The sequence below is a fragment of the Colossoma macropomum genome, unplaced genomic scaffold (genome assembly GCF_904425465.1).
Source record: "Colossoma macropomum unplaced genomic scaffold, Colossoma_macropomum, whole genome shotgun sequence".
Classification (NCBI taxonomy): Eukaryota; Metazoa; Chordata; class Actinopteri; order Characiformes; family Serrasalmidae; genus Colossoma; species Colossoma macropomum.
In genome coordinates this window covers 19,924,965-19,940,110 of record NW_023494800.1, presented here as the reverse complement: position 1 = coordinate 19,940,110, position 15,146 = coordinate 19,924,965, and the positions used below count along the sequence as shown (strand labels likewise).

The 15,146-nt window shown below is 40.8% G+C and overlaps 1 protein-coding gene across 1 annotated transcript in view; it reads left to right on the top strand.

Moving 5' to 3' along the window:
* pcxa (pyruvate carboxylase a) overlaps positions 1-15,146 on the top strand; it is a 175,804-nt gene that overhangs the window by 150,297 nt on the left and 10,361 nt on the right. Inside the window, 5 exon segments of the mRNA XM_036587802.1 lie at positions 253-409; positions 2,061-2,301; positions 2,650-2,760; positions 2,762-2,900; positions 14,331-14,575. Coding sequence (XP_036443695.1) covers positions 253-409; positions 2,061-2,301; positions 2,650-2,760; positions 2,762-2,900; positions 14,331-14,575 — 893 coding nt within the window.

The following is a 15,146-nucleotide window of genomic DNA, read 5'->3' as shown; positions in this document are numbered from 1 at the left end:
TTAGGCGTACTATGCAATTATTACCAGTATAGCACTTTTTATCAGTTATTCTTTCAGTTTAGCAGTTATTGAAAAGAAAAGGGCAGGATCTGAACAGCTTTCTGTGTAATATGTAAACCAACAAAAAAAGACCATTTAATAAAAACATTTTTAAAAGCTAGGTGTCCCCACACTTTTGGCAGGCAATTTAACATAATTTGTTTCACCTGTTCATTTCTTTCTTTTCATTTCTCTCTCTCTCTTCTTCTTTAGGCGCTACATTTGATGTGGCCATGCGTTTCTTATATGAGTGTCCATGGAAGAGGCTGCAGGAGCTCAGGTCCCTGATACCCAATGTGCCCTTCCAGATGCTCCTGAGAGGAGCCAATGCAGTCGGATACACCAACTACCCCGACAACGCTGTCCACAAGTGGGCATCACACACACTCCTTCACATTCTAGAGGAGTTTTAGTATAGCACAGAAATAGAAGTGTTAAACTTAACGATGTTCTTTATATAGGTGTAATATTTAAAATGAAATAGAAGTGTTGTGATAAACAGTTCTGAAAACTGAGAAAGGAATCAAAAGTTAAAAGGTAGCTTTCCAATGAGCTTCCTAATTTATCACAAATGTATTTTTTTCCTCTTACCCTAAAAATAGTCGATCAACTGAAAAGCATTTGGTGCCCAAAGTTTGCTTGCTTAGTTTTGCATTGGACAGTGAGGTTAGTGGAGTTAAAAGCAATAACAATTTAAATAACAATAACAAACTAAAAACATTAGCAGCCATGTGGTAGTACTGAACCACGTTAGGCTCCATTTACACAGTGAAACCTTCGTACAATTTTAACTACTTGAAACATACATGTAGCTAAATTGCACTTAAGTTGCATAATTTAAAGTAGCCCAGGACCCCCGAGTGGAGCCACCCTATCATCAGGATATTCTGAGTTCGATCCCCGGTGATGCTACAGCCATCCATGGCTGGGATTCCAAGAGAGCACAATTGGCCTTTGGGTTGGTAGGATGGCCCTCCCTCTCAAGCATCATTCAGCGCGATGCTAGCCAGCACGGGCGTCTGTTAGCTGATGTAACAGAATGGTTAGCATTCTCCTCCAAGTGTGTTCAGCTGTCCACTGATGTTGTTTTAGCAGCAGTTCTGACATGGTCCTAAGTAGTGGGTGGAATTGGACACAACTAGATTGAGGAGAAAATTGGATAAAATCCCAGTTAAAAAAAAAAAGAAGCCTGCAACTCACTTGAAACTCAGCCGCAACAGTTGCAAGTGTCCCACTTCATGAAATAAGTTTCATGAACCAGCCAATAATGCATCACACGATTGATATAACCGCAACAATCGTCCATAAAATAAAACAAAAGATGGTTTACTGGGTGCTTGAAAAGGAGATGCTCCCCCACCCTGACACAGTCACTCACACTGATTTTATGTAAGGTTGGTATGTTTAATATTGTCAGTTTCATGAGCCTTGACAACAAACATAAGTTTCTTTAAACTAAGGTTTCTGTAAACACCTTAACTAGCCAGCTAACACTGACAGCTTTTTAAACGTCTGCTTGTGTCAGTGTTTATTCTTCTAAACTGCTGATTCAGATAAAAAAAAACTCATGTATAGTTATATATAGATAGATGTGTAGATAAAAGACAGATATGTAGATATAGAAAAGAAAAATGCAATGATAGCTAGAAAAATATACCAAGATGATAAAATATGTAATTTAGATCCAGCAGATGACTTTATATAACAAGAACAATACAATGTGTCAAAAAATAGTAACTGGGTAACTGAATGTGTTGTGTGCAACTTTGATTTGAATTGCTTTTGTAACTGTGAAGTTGCATATAAATTAGGTTGCAGGCAACTTCAGTTTCACCGTATAAAGCCAGGCTTAGTCTCGTAGTTCCACATGTACAGAGATATCTTGGCTGATCAACTATTGTGGTGATGAGGAAAAAAAGGACATTCAGATTTGCTTTAATGCCATTTTATTAAATATTTAATTGTATGTTTATTAATGATTTTTTGTTTCTAGTACACAGTTTAATGATTTTTTTTGCCAGGTTCTGTGAGGTGGCCAAAGAGAACGGGATGGATATCTTCCGAGTCTTTGACTCTCTGAACTACCTGCCCAACATGCTGCTGGGTATGGAGGCAGCGGGAGCTGCAGGAGGAGTGGTGGAGGCAGCTATCTCCTACACAGGAGACATCTCTGACCCCACGAGGCAGAAATATTCGCTGGACTACTACCTCAAGCTGGCCGACGAGCTGGTGAAAGCTGGAACGCATATACTTTGTATCAAGGTGCTGAATGCTGTGTTCTGAATTATATATTCATGCATTAGAATGCTAAAGACCATCTGCTGAGTGTTGCTCATTGTGTTTGTAAGCTCTCTGAGTTAGGTGTTCGCTGTATTTTGCTAATGTTTACTCTGTTTCACTCTGTCCTCACTGCTGCTTTTACCACTTTACTACCACCTACACATACTATACTGCTGCTCCAGCGTCTGTCACTTTTTAATGCATATACATATTCTCTGTCTCTCTGTCAGTGTCTGTGTCTCTCTAACCAAGTCTTTTTCTAATCCTTTCTGCTGCTTCTCGCTCCCTCTCTTTCTCACTCCTTCCCTCCCTCTCTCTCTCTTGCTGTAGGACATGGCTGGGCTGCTGAAGCCAGAGGCGAGTCGTTTACTGGTCAGTTCTCTGAGGGACCGTTTCCCTGACATGCCAATTCATGTGCACACTCATGACACAGCGGGCGCCGGGTGTGGCTGCCATGTTGGCGTGTGCTGAAGCTGGAGCGGACATTGTGGACGTTGCGGTGGACCCCATGGCTGGCATGACCTCACAGCCCAGCATGGGGGCCATTGTGGCCTGCACCAAGGGAACCAAATATAATACAGGTGGGTTCTAAGTTTACAACAGCTAGTCATTAAAGTTGACTGGTCATCAAGGCTGTCGATTACGGTGGACAAATTGACGCGTTGTTTACTTAATGTTCATATAACACAAACAATTATTCCCACAGACTGCAGTATAATACAGGAAGCATTTTGAGTTATGAGTTCTGTTGTGTCGTGGCACCATAAGGGAAGAAATCACTTGTTGCACACACAGATCTTTCAATAACGTACGCACTTTGAAGGGAGAAACCTCAAAAGTCATAATATTTGATATATTTGTTGATGAATCAAATAATAGTCAGTAGATTAATAGAGAATGGAAAAGATCTTTTATCCTTATGTCAATAACAATTGATGGTTTTTCAAAACTTTGACAAGTCTTTCATGTCTGTCAAACTTTAAGATCAGTCCACCCAGTCACATCCATAGTTCTTGGGCTGACGAACTAAAAAGCTCAGTAGCACGAAGAAAGAAGTACCTGTGAAAACATTTTATTATACCAAAAATAAACTGGCTTTACAATATGTTCATTGTGGACAAAATAAGAATGTAGGCCAAGAAAAAAAAAGATTCTGGAAACCATGTTTACATTAATCAAACCAGGGAAATCTTTTATCAAGTGGGCATTACAGTGGTTTTCAGGCCTCATAAGGAGGAGGTTTGAGCTAGGACAGCTGACCTTTCATATGAGCTAACACTGGAGCTGGTCAGAGCAACTGTCCGGTGCTGAGGAGGACACGTGGTCTTTTTACATCTCGAGGTCTTTTAGCAAACTTTAATGAAACAATGCAAAGGTTGACATGCGTACAAGAACAAATAAATTCATCTTTACCCAGAGTGTTTTCAATCAGAAATATGAGTACTGAACAGAGCTGTTTGATCTGACTGATTTATCAAGCTAACTTTCAGCAGCTAAGTTAAAAAGCATAGTTAACTTAGCTAACTGATCGTACTATTTTTCTATAGCATTATTTCATCACCATACATGATATTATAATGAGTGTTAGCTACCCAGATTAAGGTTAGCTTACCTTAGAGCCTGTTTGTAGTTTTGACATTGAGCTGTGAGTGTGGTCGTCTGCATAGTTTAATCCAAAACCTTTTCAGCTTCAGAAATGAAATCAAAACAACACCATCGTCCAGATGATCAGGATGGTGTGTAATTGAATTACATGTTTCTAAATAACTTCTTTTTACCTCTCTTAGCCTAATAATTCAGACTATTTTACTGCCATCGCCTTTCTCACTGCAGATATGCTCAGAGGAGTTTGCCCTTCGTTTATGGAGAAAGTAACACTTGGAAATGGTAGTGATTGGCTGAGAGTGTGTTATTTTGCAAACAGTCAGTTCTTTAAGTGGAACATACCTTCCACAGAGCTGAATGAATGCAGTGAGGACCATGTTATTTACACACTCAGTTTATCAGAGTGAGTTTTGTAGATTGCTGCACACCTGCTAGTGCACCCACCTAGTGTGTCCCTGAGAATTGTTTCAATAAAATGCACACACCTCCACCTTGTTGATTAATTGATTGCGCTGTAGTTACTCTGTTTTTTTTGCCTTGTTATTTCTCATCAAAGCACAGCACTAGCTTGTGCCAGGGCAGAGTTGAGGAGAATACTGCGTGCAGTTTTGGAATTAATTCACTCTCATGCAGTGAGCATTTGTTGTCACCTCTTTGTGTTTGTAGAAGAACACTTACCCCTGCGTTAATGTCACCTGTTATGAAGCACCTCCATCAGTGCAAGAGGCACATTCCAAATAACCACATACTCCATTAAACCCATTTTATAACCACGCACACTTGTGGCTGTTTGCTTAATTGAAGCACCTTCTTTGTTCTGTGTGTTTTTTGCGTTAGCACATAGCCACGTTCATGTGCTCCCCTCTCCCATAACCTGGGGGCGAGGAAGGTCAGAGAATGTCAACCATTACTGAACGAACTCCTTGAACAGACCACAGACAAACAAAAGCTGTAATGAAAGGGCCGTGGAACAGGCGTGCACGAACGAGAAAAAGACTGCGTAGGGGTGAGGGAAAACGAGGGAGAGAGATCGAGAAGGGCAGAGAAGGGGCAGAATGTACGGACAGCATTTGGATGTGGTGAATGACCCCCTGACCTTTCCTTAATTGTGACATTACAGCAACTGCTGGTGCTTAACCTCAGTTTATGAGCTTGGCACCTTGCCTCGCCACACACACATGCACCCGTGTGTGTGAGTTGTATCTGCAGGCTTTTAGGTCACTGGACTGTCCACAGCTACTGTAGCCACTACACATGGCTGACTTCATAAGGCACCTCATTAAAACAGTGCCCCATAAAGCCTAATCATTAAGCACTCGTGTTGGGTAAGTAAACATAACTACATGGTGGTCATTTCCTGGGCCATTAGAGATTAACCAGCAATAGGTTATGTACGGTCACAGTCTAGAGAAGTCAGAATTAACTGCAGTGAGTGTGCACAGACTGCCTCTATACACACAGTACTTTTTAAAAAGAGACCTAGTAAACAAAACTGAATTTCTCTTGACAATTTCTCGTCATGTATAAATTACTTGTCATTGTATCTACTATGGATGCACCAAATTTTGGTCAAAAATGATCAAAAGTGGTCCTTTCAGTTTTTACCTAAAAGAATTCCCCCTAATTCCCCCTAAAAATCCCAAAATATTAAACAGATTTACTACAGTGTCGAGATCTAATGCTTAACTAGATCATTTAAATGGTAATAAAAACAGTGAAACACTAATAAAAACTATTTTTTCTTCTCTCCACCACTCCAGTCAGCACAGACATGTTCAAACAACCTGAGCAGCAGCAGATAAACAGTGGAAAAACAGTCAACCATGTGGAACTATCACAGTTTCTATAAGGGACATTAGTCAAGCTATTTATAGTCACTGTTTATGTATCAGAAGAGAGTACAACATTTAAAAAATCTCCTTTACAGGTTTGATTCGAAAACACAGCATCCCACCAGATTTGCAGAATACAGTAAAATAACAGAAACTGAAAGATCAGAAGTCCCCACTAGTGTGCCACGCCATCTGTAGCCTCAGTTTTTCAAATGACAAAACAACTCATGATAGAACTAAAGTGCAAAATATAACTAAAAAATACAGATGTCTCTGATGGACTACAGACACAGCGATGTAATGTCACATATCACAGACATTAAACTTTTGATTAAGTGACAAATTTAGCAGATTCTTTTTTTCCACTGATATTGTGGTGTGTTCAAGAAATGCTTCTGCCAGTTGGCTTTAGGTTATGCGTTCTCTAGCCTTTGTTGCATTTGGTGCTGGGGACACTTACAACTCTTACTTAAATTACAAGGTTTCTGCGGGAATCATTGCTGTGCAATGTCATGCATGTCCAGCTCCTGCGTTTGTGACTGTATCTGATCTTTTGCTTGAACTTGTATGGTCTCTACACTGTGCTCTGTGGTAGCCATAGTGGAGCTCCCCACCATGGCAGAAGGCCCTTCACCCCTACCCTGCCCCGTTTGCTGAGACAGCTGATGAGAATCAACACCCAGATAATGAGCTGTTTTTCACAGGGGAATAAATAACAGGGTAAAACACATCACACACAGACTAAATCAAGGCTTCACAGTTGTCTTTCAAAGAGCATAGACATGCGTATTAAATTGAAAAAATGAAGTAAAGTATGTCTCCTTTAAAAGTTGGGATATTCCTGATTGAATACATGTTTTAATCTTAAAGACATTGTTGATTTAAAGGATTCTGCTTAAATGCTCCAAATTTGTTTGTAATAGCCATTTACGCTTAGCCTCTTCAGCCCCAGATAACGTCCAGATAAGAATGATCCACATTCCATTTACACTTGGGCACATAAATGCTTCTCTGTTAGACAGATAGAAATCCGATTTGCTACAGTGCAGCTTTTCCCGCGTTATATGCAAATCCGAGGGATTCTCTTCCGGAATCTCTTTAGATGATGCGAGGCGGCACTGAAATCTTGTTCTATGCAGTTATGCATTTTATGAGAACTGAAAGGAGAAGCCTCTTCCAGTTTCTGTGCCACTTGTGGTGTAAGAGGAAACAGAAGTTGTTGCACTCAACTTGTCTTTTGTTGTCCGTGATTAATTTCACAAAAAAAAACCACTCTGTGGGAGAGAGAGCATGCGTCTTGGTTGCATTTACACTTGGCTCTTTCACAATAGGAAGGTGCCTGGGTGTCAAGTCATGTTTATTTATATAGCACATTTAAAAGTATCTGCCAGAATGCTGAACAATAAACCCAGCTAAAATTAAAGCATATAAATTGCCTGAATGAAACAGTGAGTTAAATGTTTAAATTTATTTCCAAAAAATACAAAAGTATTATAATTTTTTACAATGCTACCCCAGTACCAATGCTTTTAATTTAGAACTTAGAGTTGGAAAATATAGATAGATAGATAGATAGATAGATAGATAGAGAGATAGAGAGATAGAACTTTATTGATCTCGGAGGGAAATTGCAGAATATTGAAATAGAAATATTGAAACAGAAATATTGAGCTCCAGGCATTATATGGTCCAATATATTGTTATATTTAAATGGTTAGCAACAAGAACAGTGATTTTAATGCTGGATCTAATTTACTAAACCTGAAGCTCCCTCAGTTATAGTAGTGCTGTTTTAATTGACCTCATAGTAAAGCCTGATGCCAGTCACAGCTGTGTGCTGTGTTGTTATTGAGTGCCTGTCACTTTACGCTGACGTGTATATCTGGGCTATGGCATTTCAATCTCAGCAGTCTGTGGTAATTTGGGGAAGTTACAGAGATACTTTAACCTATCTGAGTTACATCACACATTACTTTGCAACCTCTTCTGATAATCCAGCTTGAATAGTACTTAGGCATGAGCAGAGTAGTGAGTAGGTGTGTCTCAATCTTTGACTGGTACTTTACATCTTTTCCCTCTTGTCCTGCTTCCTCACCTGTCCCTGAGCCATGCCAGTTTGCCTACTCTTTTCTGTCTGATTCACACATTTGTATAAATATGAACTTGACCTGCTCAGCTCTTTTGTGCGTTGGCCAGTTGCATAGTGCAGTACCAGCGTTCCAGTGCAGAGCGTCCTCCCCGTCCCCACCTCCAGAGTGCCTCGGCCTATATCTTTCCCAGCAGCACGTCGTGGGCGTGTGACTTTGGCAGTGAGAATCACATCAGAGCACTCGGCGCGATGAGGAGGCGTTCGCCGCTTTGTTGATTCGGATTTGTTTATCCCCGCCAGATTTCTTCCCGCGGCCCCTATCTTCGGTTTCCGCTCCTGGAGATGTTGCCTAGGTAATTGAATTGTTGGGAGGCTGTCAGTTTACCCGAGCAAATGTTGCTGTCAGCACTCTCCATGCTGCATGACAATTTAGTGCCTAGCTGCCGTCTGTGCCACGCAGCATTCATCGCCAGCTTAAGATTCCACATTGGGCACTTTTCTAGGCCAGGAGTAACAGGCATGTTCAGAAGTGTCACACGTGCGGCCCACCCAGTTTGCACGTACAATCCTGTAATGTGACAAAACTGAAAAGATAAGCCGTGTATAAGAGAGAGTCTCATACACAGAACAGTAGGAGAAGCAGTTTCACAGCTAGTGTGAAAAGACCCTGCGGTGTGTAATACACTTTAAGGGCCAGTAAGAACAATACAAAGTACAATAGCTGGAGCAGCATAATAATAGCTGCAGTCAAGTGAACTTATAATGAATATAGCAGCTGAAAAGGTGAGCGTGTATGTTTTGACTAGTGTGCTTGTGCATGTGCAGCACAGTCAGAGGTTTTCTGCCTTTTTATGATGTGTAGTTCTTCGGGGCACAAGCTGCTTTTAAATCTGGTGGTCTGTGTTTTGATGCAGTAGTGGCTCTGCTGAGACCTGAATGTTTGTAGCTTTGGGTGGTTTTAAATCTTGCATTTGCTGCGTAGAATTTATTGCTGTATCTGCTCTGTTGATGGCAGCTCTGATTCTTCGGTCTTTTATGTGGTTCTCTTAGTGCACTTTGTGGACTATACAGTTCTGTTCATATGACTCCAGTGTTGTGACTGTGTGACACTTCTAATAATGCCACAGGATGGGAGAGCAAAGCACAGCCTAACACATTGAAACGCAACAAATAGTAAAATAGATTGAAGTAGAACGTGCTTTTGTCCGTAGCCTCGCAATCTGCAACTTTTCACAGCACTCAGACATTTTTCAAGATTTACCCTCAACAGGTTTTTGTACCAGAAAGCAACCCTGTATAACCAAAACTATATAGACACTTGACCATTATACCTGTATGAGCTTGTTGGACATCCCATACCATGGGCATTTATATGAAGTTGTGGTATAATAGCCTCCACTCTTTTGGGAAGGCTTTCACAAGATTTTGAGGTGTCTGTGTTTGTGCCCATTCAGTCTAAAGAACATTTGTGAGGTCAGGCACTGATGATAGACAAGAAGGCCTGGCTCACAACCAATGTTCCAACTCATCCAAAACGGTGTTCAGTGGGGATGAGGTCAGGGTTCTCTGCAGGCCACTGGAGTTCCTCTACACCAAACTCGTCAAACTATGTCTTCCAGGTCCCCGCTTTGGGCACAGGGGCACAGTCATGCTGGAGCAGGAAAGGGCCTTCCCCAACCGTTGCCACTAAGTTGAAAGCATATATTTGCCTTAAAATGTCTTTGCATGCTGTGTGTAAAGGTCTGCCCAAACTCAGCTGAAAAACAACCCCAGACCATTATCCCTCCTCCACCAAACTTTACTGTTGGCACTCTGCATTCACGTAGGTAGTTTTCTCCTGGCATCCATCAAACCCAGATTTGTCCATCAGACTGCCAGATAGTGAAGTGTGATTCATCACTCCAGAGAATGTGTTTCCACTGTTCCGGAGTCCAGTGGCGATATGCTTTTCACCACTCCAGATGACGCTTGGCATTGCACGTCTAAGGCTTGTGTGCAGATGTTTGGCCAAGGAAAACCATTTCATGAAGTTCCTGACGCACAGTTCTTGTGCTGATGTTGCTTCCAGAGGCAGTTTGGAACTCTGTAGGGAACGATGCAACACAGGATAGGCAATTTTTGCATGCTGTGCTTGGGGCAAAAGTGGTATCATTTGACAGTGCCATGTTTAAAGTCACTGAGCTCTCTAGTAGGACCCATTCTACTGCCATTTTTTGTCAGAGTAGATTGCATGTCCTTAATTTTATACATCTGTTTGCAATGGGCTGAAACATTTCAATAACTAAGAGGGCTTTGCACATACTGTTGGCCATATAGTGCAACTTTTTTATTATAACTGTTTATTCATCACTGCATTAAGTCAGAAAATTCACACCTTGTTAATCACCCTCTTTGTGCCTGTAATACAGTAACGCTTTGAAGCATTTTAACATCTCACAGTGAAAGCTCTGAACCTGGAATCTGTTTGTTCAGCAAAAACATACTATAGGTGTCATGTAAATATTTATTTTACCTTACTGATATTTCCTCTTCTACTTCATGGTCAAAAGTGAAAGTTGACACAGCTTCTTACACTAATCATATTTATTTAGATTTATTTTTATGCATTTAGGTTGGAAAACTAATCCAGTTCAAACAACATAGAATTGTATTGAATTAATTGTGTTTGCATAATTTTCCCCAGACGTTTTAGTGATCGTTGCGACTAATTCCTCTGTCTCTTACAGTTAACCCTACAGCTATGGGGTAAGAAGGTACATTTGCATTCAAGCAGCTTTTAGCTGTTCGAACATTGGTGCTCAAGACAAAGTTTGTGTAGATGAGAAGTGCACGGCTCATGTATAAATAATCTTGCTGAAATAATTAATGTATTTAAAATATTCAGCAAAAACAAAATGTGGTGTTCTCTGCACTCTCCTAGCTTTTTAAAAGTCTATTTGCGTATCTCCACTTTCTCAGGTGGTGCTGGAATTGAAGCTGCTATATTAAGCCTTTTTATAATGTTTTTGGTGTTTTTGCAGCCTCTAAGGCATCAAATCCGAAGGAACCTGAAGCAGTCTCTATCGTAGCCCAGTCAGCACTGATTAGGGTGCAACTCCCTTCGTTTCCCCTGAAGTCAACAGTGATTTCTTTTGTTTTGCTTAAATTCAAGCCTAGGTGGTCATTAAGGTGTCGCTTAGCAAGCCCCACGAAACTCACTTCTGTATTCACCATTCATCATGTTTTTGATTAGCCCAATTACTGTGGTATCACCAGCAAATTTGATGATGCGGGCTGTTGCTATGCATTGCAATGTGCTCGTAAATGAGCAGCGAGTACAGCCTTGGGCTGAAGTATGTGCCTTGAGGCACTTCGGTATCAGAAAGGAAGAGTTTTATGTAACTTGTACCACTCTTTTTCATTGTGTATGGACTGCCTGCTGTGCTGAAACTAGTGTGGATGGAGCTACTCAGGCCCTCCTGGACCTTAGAAGCCAGATTAGTGAAGATGATGGAGGAAGCACTGTTTGAGCTGGGTTTATTTGATAATGTTAAATATGTAATGTGTAAAGTAGAGCGTAATTATCAGCTGACAAGTTTTTTCATCATCTTTGAGAAATTATGTATGAATCAGACATGAATATTTGGGTTCCGTCTAGCTTGGACAAATTTTTAAAGCTCTAATACACTGCATTCTTACAGTGTACACTGTGTAATATCTGCCGTCTGGAGTTTTGTTTCGAATTGATCTGTAATGTTTTGCATTACTGCGCAGTAACACATCATTGTATCACACCAAGGTCAACAGTTAGCTGACAGTAGCAAGCTAAACTAGCTGTAACAGCATGTTCAGCCACCAGTTTAACACTTTGAAAGCCTCAGCTGTATATTGCATATAAGTTAACAAAAATAACAGTAATAAATGTAGACACAGCTGTTGAAGGACAACCATCTTACTTTTTGGCCTTTGAGAGCTTCACCACTTCTGATACATATGGACTTTTCTCTAAGAGAAATCTGCTTAGACCCGGAGTTCCAAATATGGGCAGGCCAACTACAGAATGACGATACAACAGAGGTCAATGGCAGACTGGGGTTGCTGTGTGTAAACAACTTGAGATATTCCACATTTCATTTTTCTAGTACAATATCTGGGTATTAACAGTGCACCATGTAATGGTTAATTTCCCAGTGTGAACATTTGCATTAAAAGTGATTAGCACACTCAGAAAGGACTCAATTTCAGATACAGAGAATGTCTATTAACAGGTTTTTTTCTGTTACCGTGAGCTCAGTTCAAACAGGACTACTATAATGGAGGCATATCTGGGTTCAGCAAATTACCGAAAGTAATTCTCTCTGGAATTAGAACCGTCTTGGACTGACATATTATTTGTCAGTAATCAGTTACATGATAGCACCTCCCCAGACAAAACTAATCCAGATCTAATAGGGCTTTAGAAAGCACAGCGCTATAATCAGTCAGTAGTATCTTAGTTAATAACCGCACAAGTGAATGCCACAGACTTCTGTCCATTTAGTCAGGCCTCCTTAGGTTTCTTTAGCAGGGGCTGAATGGTTGAAGCACTGTGGGGTAGACAGAGCAGTGTCTACAGATGTTTTGTGATGACATGAGTCGACTGCTCTGCTCATGTTGGGGATGAGGGAAAGAATATGCCACATTTTCCTGAAGGTGCAGGGAAGGCAGTGGAACAAAGGGCACAAAGTGTGCTCTGCTGAAAATCCCAGGTGCTGAAAAAGCACCTTTGGGGAAATAAAAATGTCTGAGTTCCGGCATGGAGGGCTTGGCAGGTCTTGCACACACTCTCAATGTTGGTTTAGCTTTTTAGACTCCAGTTTAGTGCAGTTGAGCTTTTTTTTTTTCCTCCTCAGTGCTCAGACAGTCTGAGATTCATACCGAGGTCTAGTAAAGATGTTGAAGAGTTGGGTGTTCTATTCATTGTGCCAGACTATCAGTATGAACCAGATTAGCATTCTGCTCTGCTTTCCTGGAACTTTTCTTCTTTTCGCTTTTCTTTCACTTTGTCTATCACCTTGTCACTTTTTTATCTGTTCTTCTCTCATTCTCATCTCTCCATCAATCTCTCGGCAGGTCTCTCTCCACTCCCATTCTGTCTCTGCACTCACTCTCTCTCTCTCTCTCTCTCTCTCTCTCTCTCTCTCTCTCTCTCTCTCTCTTTTGCACATAATACCAATTCATCATGGTTAAAGCGGGGGTGTGAGAGAACAGTGTGTGTTCTCTGATGGATGTGTACATGTGTGTGTTCACGGAGTAGAGAGACTCACACACTTACGTCAGTTGTGCCTACAGAGACCATGGCCTTTGTAATTGAGGGGGAATCGTGTGAGAGAAACAGAGATGATTTAAGTCCAGGGAAAATGACAGAACAGGAGAAAAAGTAGTGGCCCAAATGTGTACTAAAGCAATAAGCCACTCAAGTCTTACAGAGATCAAAAGGAGTGTTGTTAGGCATTTCTAAAAAGGCAGGAAGATACAGTAGGATAAAATACACCAATGTTTACTTTAATAATAATTGCAATGAACAATGAATGCTGATGGACACTGTTGTCACATAACACAGTGTTATGAGTTAGCCAACAAGATGAAACTGGAACTTTGATGTAAAGTTAGTAAATAAACCAACACTGCTGTGATATACAAGGCAATTAATGAAAATGAATGAAAACCAAAGATAAACTAACAAGTCCATGACAAAGATTACTCTAAGCTGCTCAAACCTTTTTTGGCAGTAGAAATAACCCATATTAAAAACAAATATTTGAAACGATGATCAATCCTTCTTTGCCTCACTTCTGTGATATTCTATGGCCAGAGCACAGCTGTGATGCAATTTGTGATAACACTCTCTCTCTCCTGCTCTATTGCTTAAGTATATACCTTATAGTATTATTGTTTAGTTTACAATTGCTACATGGCATTAGACTAAGTGTCGGAATGTTTACTGTCACTTGTAATTGTATGGGAGAGTTCCAGCCTGTGTGTGTGTGTGTGTGTGTGTGTGTGTGTGTGTGTGTGTGTGTGTGTGTGTGTGTGTGCGCGGGTGTTTGAGTCTTTGGAGCTCGATTGTGATCACAGTGCTGAGTAATTAGGGAGGGTGAGTGGGTTAAACGTGCATGTAAACTGTTGCGAGTGAAGCGCCTCGTTGATTGATTAATTGACTACTGCTGGTAAGTGATGGCACGGTGAGAGGCAGGAAGCAATCTAAGCCCTGCCATCCACCCTCCCCACCCTGCCTCTGCGCTCTCAAACTCCTGATTAAATACTCCAGAAGATTCCAGCGCAGCATGCTTGATTAGAAGTCACAGCTAGTGAAGTATTCAATGACTTCTGATTGTTAATAATTAAATGTTAATGTCACTCAGCTATTTTGTTTGCTGCTTTCAAAATCTCCAGTGGTTTCACTCTCTGGTTTGAACTTTTGCTGTCTCCTTCTTCTCTTTGCCTCTTCCCTTTCCCTTCCTCAGGTATCTCTCTGGAGAAGGTCTTTGACTACAGTGAATATTGGGAAGTGGCCCGTGGTCTCTATGCTCCTTTTGACTGCACAGCCACTATGAAGTCTGGCAACGCTGACGTCTATGAGAATGAAATCCCAGGAGGCCAGTACACTAACTTGCACTTCCAGGCTCACAGCATGGGCCTGGGCCACAAGTTTAAGGAGGTGAAGAAGGCTTATGTCGAGGCCAACAAACTGCTGGGAGACCTCATCAAAGTGAGTGGACAGCATATATGTCTTACTGATGCTGCAGTGATTAGTCGACTGCTCACCAAGGACAAAGTTGATGCCTTGCTTTTGCATTTATTTAAACAAAAATGCTCTATAATGCTCTGTCATGTTTGTATAATACACAGTAATTCTGACTGATTGCAATATAGGTCTGCTATGGAAAGCAGTGGTGGGGATATGGCTTCTGTTTTATGTTAGCAAAAAAAAAAGAAATTACTTTCACTGGTAGGAGTATGACAGAAGCAAAGCGAAGGTAAGCTGCCTAAGACATACTGGCTGATTTGTTGAATAATAGTTGATGGATTAACTGATTATAAAAATAACTGTTTTTTTGTTTTTGATTCCTTTGTAAACACCAACAGTACAATGCATTGTGTGAGCATTTCATGATGAGTGGACCAATAGAAATAGTCCAAAATCACTTGCAGTAAAATTGTATTTCCTTAAGGTCCACTTATGGTGATTGTATGGAAACATTTATATATGTGTGTGTATATATATATATATGTATGTGTGTGTATGTATGTATATGTGTGTGTGTATGAGTGACTGGACT